This window comes from Prionailurus viverrinus, chromosome B4, assembly GCF_022837055.1.
Source record: "Prionailurus viverrinus isolate Anna chromosome B4, UM_Priviv_1.0, whole genome shotgun sequence".
In the NCBI taxonomy this organism is placed as follows: Eukaryota; Metazoa; Chordata; class Mammalia; order Carnivora; family Felidae; genus Prionailurus; species Prionailurus viverrinus.
The window spans coordinates 88,506,559-88,519,488 of record NC_062567.1 but is presented as its reverse complement, the minus strand read 5'-3'; the positions used below and the strand labels follow the sequence as shown (position 1 = coordinate 88,519,488).

Here is a 12,930-nt window from a genome sequence, read left to right as displayed (position 1 = left end):
AGTCACTGTACTTTACTTGGTCAGTCAGCTTCGTAGTGAAGCATTCCATGGGACTAAGCCAAGTGAGGAAACAGTGACAAAAGAGATGAGCCACGTTTTACGGGAAATACTGTAGTGGGAGCCTATTGGGAAGTGTCTAATATCCCATTAAACGTAAAAAGCATATAAAAGTCAATCTGAAGGTACAGTGTTCTGGTACAAATTTCGCAGGATTTTTTCTAGGTAGGGGTGATAAGGTAGAGGTATATTTGCTTGCAAATATATGGAACTAAAAATACCTCTGGACAAAAGAGCCAAAAGAACAAGGATGCTGATTCAAAAGAATTTTCAGCCTAAGAGCCCTGAGTCTGTAACGTAAGACCCAAGATCACTCGGGATCATTCTTGTTGAAGTGAATAAATCTAAAGTGGAGTAAACAGAACAGGGGACATTAGGAACTTATTTTATTGATAAAGAATGAACAGAAAAAGTTTCATGAGCTTTCCTCATCAGGTTGCTTTTAAGTGTAAGTCATGACACAGCATCAGAAACACATAAGACAAATAGAGGGAGGTATTAGGCCACTGTGAAACGAGACTCGTAAGGCAGAGTTAGAGGCCCTGGCATAAAAACAGCACTGAAGATAAAAGATAAGCCCCAGGCATCATTTGCACTAAAATACAAGGGCGGGGGAAGAGAGAATCCAATTATATTTTGACTTATATGACAAAGCTAATTATAAAAGTATTTATGTTTTACTCAAACACTGTGATTCTGTTTACGATTCAAATAGTGTCAGAGTTTTGGATGGAAAACTGATTCTCTTAGCTAAGAGTGAAACGTTTAAAAAAGTGCAATTTAGAGGTACCTGGGTGGCTCAGTTGGTTAAGCATCTGATTTCGGCTCAGGTCATGATCTCACCGCTTGTGAGTTCGAGCCCTGCATGGGGCTCTCTGCTGACAGCTCCAGCAAAGTCTGGAGCCTGCTTCGGATTCTGTGTCTCCCTCGCTTTCTGCCCCTCCCCTGCTCACACTCTGTCTCTGTCTCTATCTCAAAAATAAATATTTAAAAAAAAATTTTAATGTGTAGTTTACAAGTAAAAAATTTTAAAAACCCAAACAAGTGGTAGAAAGGACTGTGTTGTATAACATAGGCAATAAGGAAAGAAAGTGTCACCCAAAAGAAGTGACAAAAGCCTTCAGATAAAGCCTCAGGTAAGGAATCCTTGACATATAGTATAACCAGTCATGGTCTTGAACAAAATGCAATATTTACATTTATAAATTGCAAACTCTATAAAATAGACAGAGAGCCACATCATAAGAATCATAAATGTTTACCATGGTTCACAATTAAATGGATAGCTCGATGATGCCCCATCTCCTGGAGGATCTGTAACAAGTCACCGATGGTCTTGTTTTTCTGTGCCCAGGACCAGAGTAGTTCTCTTGTTCCACTTTTACCTTGGTCAACATATTTTTCGATGTGACGAACATCCAGCCAGCTGTTTGAAAGTCGCTCCGCTGTAGAAATCGCAACAGGAAGAACCCAACAATAGTTTACTTTTATTGGAATACATGTATAGGGATACTTCATATGTTTTAGTTTATAATTTTTTATAACATTATTTATAATTTTTATTTTTTTAATTATTTTTTTAATGTTTATTTATTTTGAGAGAGAAAATGTGAGCACAAGCAGGGCAGGGGTAGAGAGAGAGGAAGAGAGAAAATCCCAAGCAGTGTCCTAGCTGTCAGCACAGAGCCCGATACGGGGGTCGACACAGAACTCAATCCCATGAGCCATGGGATCGTGACCTGAGCTGAAATCAAGAGTTGGTCACTTAACCGACTGAGTCACCCAGACACCCTGTCTCATACCTTTATCCTCTGGAAAGTCTAAAAAATTTAAAAAGCCAGATACACATGGATGGATGAAATCCAATTGTCATCCGAGTGTGGTCGTGGGGACCCTCAACACGTCACCATAACTGGCTATGGAAATCAGCCTTTTCTTCTGCCACACACAAATCTGGAAGCTTCTCTCCAGCAGTAACCAAGGTAACCTCATTGGAGGACTCACCTATCCCCCAGTGATACTCTCCAAAGGTTGATGTCCTTTTAAAAGACGAACAGGGGCTCCGACCTGAGAAGTGTAATAAGCCCCCTACAGAACTATCTCTCTTCAGTCTATTTCAGACTCTAAAAGACTCTAAAGTTTTAAAAAATTTCTTAGGGAGCTACTACACTAGTTATAGGACTTGAATTTTTTTTTTTAACATTTATTTATTTTTGAGAGAGAGAGAGCATGCACCCACGAGTGGGAGAGGGGCAGAGAGAGGGAGACACAGAATCCAAAGCAGGCTCCAGGTTCCAAGCTGTCAGCACAGAGGCTGATGTGGAGCTCGAACTCACGAACTGTGAGATCAGGACCTGAGCAGAAGTCAGACACTTAACCCACTGAGCCACCCAGGCACCCCAATAGCTGCGGTATTTGAATCAAGACATCAGAAAGACAAACATCTTTTGATTTAATATGGCATCCCTTCTCCCCACATTTTCAGTCCTTCAAGGGTTTGCTAGACTATTCAGTTTCCTTCAACTTTCTGTTTTTGCTGAGAGTCTAAGTACATCCTGAAAGTTGACAGAGATCACAACATGCAACCATAACTGCCCCCCTCTTCCTGTGGACCAAAAGTGGACTCGGTAGATATTACCAGCGCTCACCAATATTTCCAATCTTCTGCCCCTTCAGAGAGGATTACATCTTCCTGCCCTGGGTTAGTTATGCCTATGTGTCCCTTTCAGCCAGGAACACTGAAGAGCCAGGGGGCAATTCACCAGGCACCCATGCTCGCCACCAGGTATAAGCACATGTTGATACGGGGGTGCTTCAAGATCAAAGCCACCTGGAATGCTGGGCCACCTCATGAGGTCAGCTGTTCTGGACTCTCAGTGCTGTTCCCACAAGCAAAAAGCAAACTTCGGTTATGTTAACCACTGGCAGTGATTTGGGCAGTGCTTGTTACTGCGTATAACTTAGCCTATCCTGGTCAATACCCACAAAGTTTCATCTTAAACGTTATGTTATTCAGTCACATCTTGTATCAGAAAAGGGTGAAAGGAAGTGGCATATCCAATAAAGGATGATGAAGTTGAGACATTCAACTGGAATGTATGCTTAGGCTGTAAAGGAAAAAACAGCTACAATAACGTATCTGACATCATTAAGTTGGACTGTTTTTGCCTTTCCTCCATATTTTAAGTTCTGGCAAGAATATCTTTATTATCTATTTCTTAGAAGAGATGATGTCTCATGAAGAGGCAAGGACTATCCAACTGTCAATATATGTTTTAGATAGCTTCACACTAAAAAATAGAAGGGGACCTTCAAAGCAAAAATATTTATCAAGATATAGTAACTCTCTATTTTTTTTAAATTAAGTCTGCTTTAATGTTTATTTTTGAGAGAGAGACAGAGCGGGAGAGGAGCAGAGAGAGAGAGAGAGAGAGAGAGAGAGAGAGAGAGACAGAATCTGAAGCAGGCTCCAGGCTCTGAGCTGTCAGCACAGAGCCTGACGTGGGCTAGAACCCACGGACCGGAAGATCATGACCTGAGCTGAAGTCAGATGCTCAACCGACTAAGCCAGCTGGCACCCCAGTAACTTAATTTTTAATGTATTTCTTTTGATGATGTGATCTACCTATTTGGTTGAGGCACACTTTTCATAAACACTTTAACTATTTCTAAAAGCTCTTAGAGGAAATAGTGCAAATCGGTACAATTTGTCAACAGGCCCAAAATGGCGTCACTTAGGCCAAGTCACCAAACGGGGCTAAATACCTAATCCAGTACTGTAGTTTCAACCTGCATCAGAAATATAAATCTTACCCAGTTAGTCAGGAATTTTCTGATCAGTTCCTTTGAACTGATCTGTTACATGGGCCCTCTGTATCCCCAGGGGAAGATGAGGTAATCTGCATGATAAGACCCCCTGCTCTTCTCCCTAAGGGAAAGAATCTTGCCAGGAACAATCCTTTTTTTTTTTTTTTTTCCCTTTAAGTTTTTGTTTATTTATTTTGAGGGGAGGGGGAGGGGCAGAGAGTGAAGGAGAGAAAATCCCAAGCAGCTTCTCTGCTGAACTGGGGCTGAAACCTATGAACCGTGAGGTCATGACCTAAGCAGAACAATACTTTTCTTTTGCTAATAATTTTCTTGCCCCACCATCTTTCCTGGAAAATAACCTTCCATTTTGTACAACTCCCCGGAACTCCCTTCTGCTTGCTAGACGGAATACTGACTGATTCATGAATTATTAAATAAAGCCAATTAAAATCTTCAGATTTACTTGGTGGAATTTCATTTTTTAACAAGTGCAAACATTTGTTGACTGTGCTAGTAGTATAGTAATTGCATACGTCAAGTGTATATGCAGCAAGAAGAGGGGTCCCTAACTAAAAATGGGGGCCTCATGGAGGTGCCTGGCTGGCCCAGTCGGGAGAGTGTGCAACTCTTGATCTTGGGATTGTGGGTTCAAGCCCCATGTTGGGTGGAGAGATTACTTAAAAATAAAATCTTGGGGCGTCTGGGTGGCTCAGTAGTTTAAGCGTCCGACTCCAGCTCAGGTCACGATCTCGTGGTCCGTGAGTTCGAGCCCCGCGTCGGGCTCTGGGCTGATGGCTCAGAGCCTGGAGCCTGCTTCCGATTCTGTGTCTCCCTCTATCTCTGACCCTCCCCTGTTCATGCTCTGTCTCTCTCTGTCTCAAAAATAAATACAAAAATTTTTTAAAAATAAATAAATAAATAAAATCTTTTAAAAAAGGCAGTGGGGGGGGGGGGGCACCTGGGTGGCTCAGTCGGTTGAGCGGCCCATTCTTGATTTCGCCGCCCAGGTCATGATCTCACGTTTCACGAGATGGAGCCCTGCATTGGGCTCTGCACTAACAGCACAGAGTCAGCTTGGGACTCTATCCCTCTCTATCTCTCTCAAAAAGATAAGGGCATCATGGAAAGCTTCCTAGAGGAATGGTTTCTGGAGCCTGAGCCAAGTTTAAAATTATGCATACTTCTAAAGAGAGGCCGATACTCAAGGAATTATTGGAATTAATATACTATACTGGGGAGAAAAAAAATCATGGGAATTTCAGTTGGAAAACAAAATAAAGGAATGAACTGTGAACCCCAAAAGTAGCCTACATTGTCTTCAAAAGAGAAGTCTCCATCAAGAGAGAGGACCCTTGTGGCCCCCTGGGTATACCCATGAAAATGTGTGTTTATTCGTGGCTCTGCCATTCGCCTATGGTGCAACTCTAGGCAAGTCACTGAGCAATTTCAAACTTCTCATCAGTAAACATCCTCTGAAGTCCATTTGAACTTCCTCCCAAAACGGACACTAAATTTGGTTGCCCCTCTCTGGTCTGCTGATTATAGCAGCACTGACCTTAAAATACCTCTTCCAGTCTTTAGAACACTTCCCAGTCTCCAGATTAACATTCCAACAGGGGAACACTAAATATCAAATCTCAGCAAAGTGAAAGTTTAGGTTTCTACTTTTTCTATTAGTAGATTACTTGGCTGACATTTATAGAGTATCAGGCATAATGTACCATATAAATTAATAATACTTATACAACATACAGCAAGCTTTTATAAAGAAAATAAAATAAAACAGCTCCGTCTCAGGGCGCCTGGCTGGCTCAGTTGGAAGAGCATGTGACTCTTGATCTTGGGGTCATGAGTTCAAGCCCCACGCTGGTGTAGAGATTACTTAAAAAAAATTAATTAATTAAAAAAAAAGCAAACAGTTCCCTCTCTACTTTAAAACTCTGGATAAGACATGACCTGATTTTGGGATGAGACATGAAGGGAGATGACAGCCTTGTGGGCTACCACAGTCAGGGAGGAGTATGAGGGTGGGACGTTGTCACCAGCTAGACCCCAGGACCTGGCCTTTACTATCCACCTGCTACACGCATTAACTTTTGTGTTACATTTTTCCCTAAGCTCTACTTTCTGGCTTTTCCCTTAACTCAGACAAATGAAACCCAAAACCACCCCCCCCCCCCCCAACAACCCCAGGTGATGGCGACTGCCTTGACAAGACCTCCTGCTGGCCCAGACCACCCAGATCATTTATGCTCAACCAGCCTGGAGCTTGTGCGGCTGGCCCATGGAGTGAGCTGTGGAATAACTTATGATTATCTTTATCTCATTATAATACTAAAATCTCCACCCAAGGAGGAGCTTCAGTGTCATTTACATAACACACGATGTCATATTGTCATGTTTCCTTAAGGTGCATGTGTGATGTTATGCTCACCTCTACACAGGAAGACAAGGCTTCCCAATCCAAATATTCATCCTAACACTGAACAAAAGGAACCCATTCACCCTCTCTCAGGCAGTCATGGCTTTGGAAGCCCGTCCCCATGATCTTATTTGCCGCATACAAAAGTTTTCTTTGTGGGAAAACGCAACCTGGTGCAGTTTCTGACTCACCAAGGCACCAACTCATGTTTGTTCGGTTACGACATCAGCTCACTTTACAACAGGGTTGAATTGGGACAAAACAGAAGAGCCTGTCAGATGGGGAATTGTTCCAGAAATGAAGGAAAGGGCCTGAGAGGGCAAAGAAGAGGCCAGTATGCTTAGAGCAGAGGGTTCACGTTAAAGAAAAGGTGAACAAGCCCCATGGGGTCTCCCTGTTACCTTTGTAGGTACGCACTTGGCACATAGTAGATGTTCAATACGTATTTGCTGAGTGACAGAGGCCCTGGGTGTTAGCACACAAACTTAAGCTCTATTCTGAAAGTAAACAAGGCCAAAGATTTCTGAGAAGGCAGTGCAAAGATGGAAGCTTTAGTTTTGGGAGGATCCATCTGGCCGCAGAAGTACCAGGAGTCTCATATACCATATTTGCACATAAAAAGGTAAAAACATTTTATGGCTCACAATTCTCACAGTAGAAAAGGAATGGTTTAGGGGCACCTGGGTGGCATCCAACTCTCGGTTTCAGCTTAGGTCATGATCTCACAGTTTGTGAGTTCAAGCCCTGCGTCGCATCAGGCTCTTTGCTGACAGGCTGCTTGGGATTCTCTCTCTCCCTCTCTCTTTCCCTGCCCCCTCCCCTGCTCATGCTCTCTAAATAAATACACAAACAAACAAAGGAATAGTTTATAACCCCAAAGGAGATCTAGAGTTAACTTTTCAAGTCCCAGGGAATATCGGATTTCCCACATCATTCTAGTCCCCAGTTTTCTTTTTCTTTGTTCAGTTTCTGAATTTCCCTTTTAAGAGTGCAACAGGCCATGATTCTGTGCTCTCCCACCTTGTGACTTGAGACACAACAGATACCAAAAGAGCTGAGGTTTTGCTTCCCTAACACTGACCAGGATCAAAGGGTTCTGAGTTTGCACCAGGTCTATGGAAAGCAAAGGCATTTTTCTAGTAGCAACAGTTCATGGAGTATAACTGGCCCAGGCTCAGTTGAAATGGATACCGCATGCATGGGTTGCTTCCAGGATAAGAAACGAAATACATTTTCTCTTTCTCTAACTGGTGATTCATAGTACAAACCTTAATAGCTTTTCTTCAATGATGATGCATTCTGCATAGAAACACCACTAACGAGCATTATCAGCATCCATAAAGTGTATAATTCATTTAGGTCAAATTCTAGACAAGAGCTTCAATGTGATGATACAGGAAGGCAAACTCTTGACATGTTTATTAGTCAGATCCTTCCATATTCATAGTTTTCTCTAATCCTTTCCTGTTTTCTTCCAGAACATATATCTTTGTTTATTCATGGCACTAAACAAATAAAGAGTAAAGTTCTCAATGACTAATTGTGTTGTTAAACTTAAGAGCATTCTAAATGAAAAGATAAATTAAGAAAAATACGCTGTTGGGGCTTCTGGGAGGCTCAGTCTGTTGAGCCTCCAACTTCGGCTCAAGTCATGATCTCCACGTTCCCGAGTTCCAGGCCTGCATCGGGCTCTGTACTGACAGCTCAGAGCTTGGAATCTGTTTCAGATTCTGTGTCTCCCTCTCTCTCTCTGTCCCTCCCCTGTTCTCTCTCTCTCTCTCTCTCTCTCTCAAAAATAAATAAACATTAAAAAAAATTTTTTTAAGAAAAATATGCTATAGTTAAGTATTGTTTAAAAAAAATTTTTTTTTGGAAGGCAAATCTTTTCTTTGAAAGGCATCTTGGCATAACAGAAGCCAAAAAGTCCACCTGAACAGTTCAGATTAGTTTATCTGAAGATACTGATTGCTTAATACTCATTTGACACTCAAAGGTCCTTTTGGGCTCTGTTTGAGAGAGCAAGACTATCTAGGTAATGCTTAACCACTGGGGAATTCAACTGCAGAAAGCACTCTCCACATGCAAATATGTCTCTGAAGGGATTTTTTAGACTAATGCAACACACCCTTGTTTGGAATCTTTGTATTTGCATATAACCACAAGTCAAAACCCCTAGTAACTTAAGACTGCACTCTTGCAAAGTTTGTTTTGAGACAATATAATGGGAAAAGGAAAAGAAGTCTCTCTTTCTTCCTACAAAGCACACAACGCAATTAGGCATTCTTTTAAAAGAACATTTAAGACTGAAGATATTTTTAATTCCAAAAGAAATAACACAAGTCAAATGTGTCAGTTAGCTCAACTCCTCTTACCAGACTATAGCATTAACACCCACTAGCTAAACATAGGGAAAGGGAAGGAAAAATAAGATAAAAAGAGAGAGGGAGGCAAACCATAAGAGACTCTTAAACACAGAGAACAAACGAAGGATTGCTGCAGGGGAGGTGGGGGGGGGGGGATGGGCTAAACGGGGGATGGGCATTAAGGAGGACACTTGTTGGGATGAGCACAGGGTGTTATATATAAGTGATGAATCACTAAACTCTACTCCTGAAATCATTATTACACTATATGCTAACTAACTTGATTTAAATAAAATTTAAAAAAAACCCACTAGGTAATAAATTTTACAAGAAGTAATTCTTATCCATACTTAAGCTTATGTTTACATTTTACCTGAGCAGTACTCATATTCCATGGAAGGGCTATGCATGATTATTCACATAGCCTTCTGCCCTACTCCCTCCTCAATCCCAGACTCAGGTAAGGACCTAACATTAACTACCTCTGGGAGAAAATTTTACAACAGTTCACCCTGAACACCAGCATTTCAGTCTGAAGCAGAGCTGTGTAATTCCTTACCCAGGTTATGATCAGTACTATCTCCCCATGTTTTCTTCCTTTGTTAAACTTCTTTATAAAATGTGTACACGCCGGGGCACCTAGGTGGCTCAGTCGGTGAAGCATCCGACTTCGGCTCAGGTCATGATCTCATGGTTTGTGGGTTCCAGTCCCGTGTCGGGCTCTGTGCTGACAGCTCAGAGCCTGGAGCCTGCTTTGGATTGTGTGTCTCCTTCTCTCTCTGCCCCTCCCCCACTTGCAGTCTGCTTCTCTCTGTCTCTCAAAAATAAATAAATGTGTAAAAAAAAAAAAATGTGCATAGGCCTGTTGCCTACCTTAAATTGGAAAATCCCTAAAAGCAGGGACCATGACTTGTATCAGGTACAACGCTTTGTTTGATATTTTGCCCAAGAAGGTTTTGGATATTTAACAGACATCTGTTCATTATTCATTCAATCGCAGATATTTATTGAATGCCTACACTGTACTACGTACACTTTCAGATGCTAAAGGAGTAAGCAGGACATAAGGCAAACAAAAAATTCCCTGCCTGTGAGAAATAAGCCCACTGACCCAATCAAAGGAGGGATGTTGAGACTCAGAGCACAGTGAAGCGAAGCTTTAATCAACATTCTTGCAAGAGCGGGGTATCTAATGAACAGGCAAACTGGGGGAAGTCACAGCAGACAACTTATCTCCTAGTATGTAAGCCCCTCCCCTGGTTCCTCATTGGCTGAGTACTATAGCAGTGACAGCTTACCTGGATGTTGCCTGTCCCCACGTAAGGCAAAAAGTAGTCTGACTGGCACAAATACACAGAGACCTTCAGTCCCTTTTCCCTCTGTTCTTTGGCGCATGTTCATTGCAAAGCCCGCAAAAATAAGCACAGGAAAGAGAGAGGGGAAGAACCAGGAAGCGAAGTGTCTAAGGGTTTGGGACTCCACTATGGGGTGAGGGGGCTCATACATATTCCCAATAGGTTGCAAACCTATCGTTAGGCAGCACAGCTTTTATTTGGTATTTCTAAAAATGACTCCTCCCACTTACTTCTCACACTGTCCCCTTGAAGCTTACTTCTAGATTGGCAAAAAAAAACAAATAAAAATCTACAAAATATTTGAAAGATGGTAAGTGATGGAGAGAAAAAGGAAGCAGGAAAGGGGCATAAGGAGGAGGGGAGTGTCTAGTTTAGTTTGAGAGACAGAGACAGTGTGAGCAGGAAAGGGGCAGAGAGAGAGGCAGAGAGAATCCCAAGCACTGTTGGGCAGTGCAGAGCCCAACAATGAGGCTTGAACTTGCAGAGCTCCAACTCACAGACTGTGAGATCACGACCTGAGCCTAAACCAAGAGTCAAGCTCAACCGACTAGGCCACCCAGGCGCCCTGGGGGGGGGGGGGGTGTTGATTTTAAAAGAGTGATCAGGAGAGATAATAGTTCATCAAAAACACAAAGGAGGTAAGGAGATGAGCCTCAAGGCTACCTGCAGGAAAAGGTTCCTTGCTTGTCCGAGGAGGCCAATGGAGCTGGAGTGGAGCAAACAAGAAGGAAGTGAGAAAAGGCATGTAGGACTTTGGTGTTTACCGTGAGGTGGGAAGCTACTGAAGGGTTCTGAAGAGGACAATGATATAATATCCCCTGCATATATACTTTAGTTCACCGGTCGGTGGCTGTGCTGAAAAGAGACTCGAGGAGGGCCAGGGTGGTAGCAGCAGGGAGCCCAGTTAGGAGGCCGCTGAAATTAGCCAGTGGGATCTCACGGTGGGTTTGGACCAGGAGGGCTGTGGAGGCTGTGGTAAGAGGTGATCAGATTATTAGATAGATCCTGAAGGTAGAGTTACCAGTATACACTGAGAGACAGGGTGTGGCTTGTGAGAGAAAGCTAGAAGTCACAGAAGACTAATATTTTCGGCTTGAACAAATGAAGGATGGGGTTGCCATTAGCCAAGATGGGGGAAAACTTTGGGGGAGGGAAGCATTTCTGGGCTGTTAAGTTGGAAATATCTGTCACGTAGGCAAACAGAGAGATGGTACTGATGTCAAGAGGGAGACCTAGGCTAGAAATGTGGCATTATTACCATACAGATGCAATTGACAAGATAGTGGGTAAAGTAGATAAACAGAAAAGAAGAGGGCCATGGACTAATCCCAGGGGCATTCGAGGAGGTCAGAGAGATAAAGAGGAACCTGTAAGAAGACAAGAAAATGAAGAGAGTGTGAATTCTAGAAGTAAAGAAAGTGCTTCACGGAGAAAGGAGTGATCAATTATGTCAAATAAAAAGAGACTGAGAACTGACCATTGAATTTAGCTGCTGTGACCTTGGATGAGAAGAATTTTAATGGAGCAGTGGGGCATGAAACCCTGACTGGAGCGGGTTCAAGGGAAAATGGAGGGCCTGGAATATAATACACAGAAATTTGTCTTAAAGGGAACAGAGAAATGGGGTGGTAACTCAGAGTAGAAGTGAGATCTAGAGAGAACACTGCAAGATCAGAGAAATTACATGGTGGTCAAGAGAACACAGGCTCTATTCCACTTTCAGGGAGGGGAAGCATAACTCTCTCTTCCTTAAGTGTGGGCTGCACATGGTGACTTTCTTCCAAAGAGTATGCCAAGAGGGAGAAGTATCGGTGTAGAAAACAGACAGACACTACCTCAGCTATGGTTAACAGCAACAGCGCTAAGTCATGTAAACAGTGGGCACCCTTGATATGATGTAATGAAAATAGCACTTTACCTCTGCCTCTCAAAAATCCATAACTTCAGTCTAGTCATGAGTAACACATCAGTCAAATCTTAGTCAAGGGACATTTTACAAAACTGTAGACCAGTGCTCCTCAAAACTGTCAAGGTCATCAAACACTAGAAAAGTCAGAGAAACGATCATGGCAAAGAGGAGCCTAAGGATACATGATGGCTAACTAACCTCTGGATGGGATCCTGGAAGAGAGAAGGGGCATTAGGTAAAAACGAAAGAAATCCCAATAAGATATGGACTTTAACAATAACATATCGATATTGTAACAAATGTACCAGACTGTGGGGGATAAGCTTAGGAATCCCCCAGGGCCTACACCAATGGGTTAACAGGGCATAAAGAAACACAAAGTCATAAAATGCTCACACCCGAGTTTGGGTAAACAGATTGGCACTTTAAGGATAGGGAGGCACAAAGGTGGCAAGAATAGGGAGGCACAAAGGTGCCAAGAATAGGGAGGTGCAAAGGCACCCCAAAACAGGGAAGGGGTGCTGAACCCCTAGATATACATACAGAGAGGCAAAGGCCTGAAATAGAATCGGCACAAAGGTGCCCAATACATAGGAATAACAAGATTAGATATTCAGGGTGAAAGCACCCCAAGTTTAGTACTACAGCAGAAAGCTGCTTTCATAGAAGAATAGGGACAGTTTAGGTAAATTGGTGAATTGGACTCTGGACCTCTGCGCTGCAGGCAAAGCAGCCAGAGTGGAGATGGTTAACAAAAGAAAAGGTGTCTTGTTAACCCTGAGGTTATTCCCCCTGTCTGTCTCATCCCCTAGGCTGGCAAAGATAAACAGACACGGTGCCTCCTGTCTGCCGTTAACAACCATCTACCCATCTGCCCGGTGCCTGGATTTTGTTTTATATTGACCCAAACCCCAAACACTGTATATCTTCAAAATTCCCTTTTCCCCCTCACATCCACAAGTTAATGTTCCGAGTTTCTTTGTCTCTTTGTACACACCTATCACGTTTGCAAGCCTT

At 42.7% G+C, this 12,930-nt stretch overlaps 1 protein-coding gene across 1 annotated transcript in view; it reads right to left on the bottom strand.

Annotated features, from left to right (window-relative positions):
* Positions 1-12,930, bottom strand: part of IRAK3 (interleukin 1 receptor associated kinase 3) — a 51,645-nt gene that overhangs the window by 33,587 nt on the left and 5,128 nt on the right. The window contains exon 2 of the mRNA XM_047866582.1: positions 1,320-1,502. Coding sequence (XP_047722538.1) covers positions 1,320-1,502 — 183 coding nt within the window. The remainder of the gene's footprint in view (positions 1-1,319; positions 1,503-12,930) is intronic.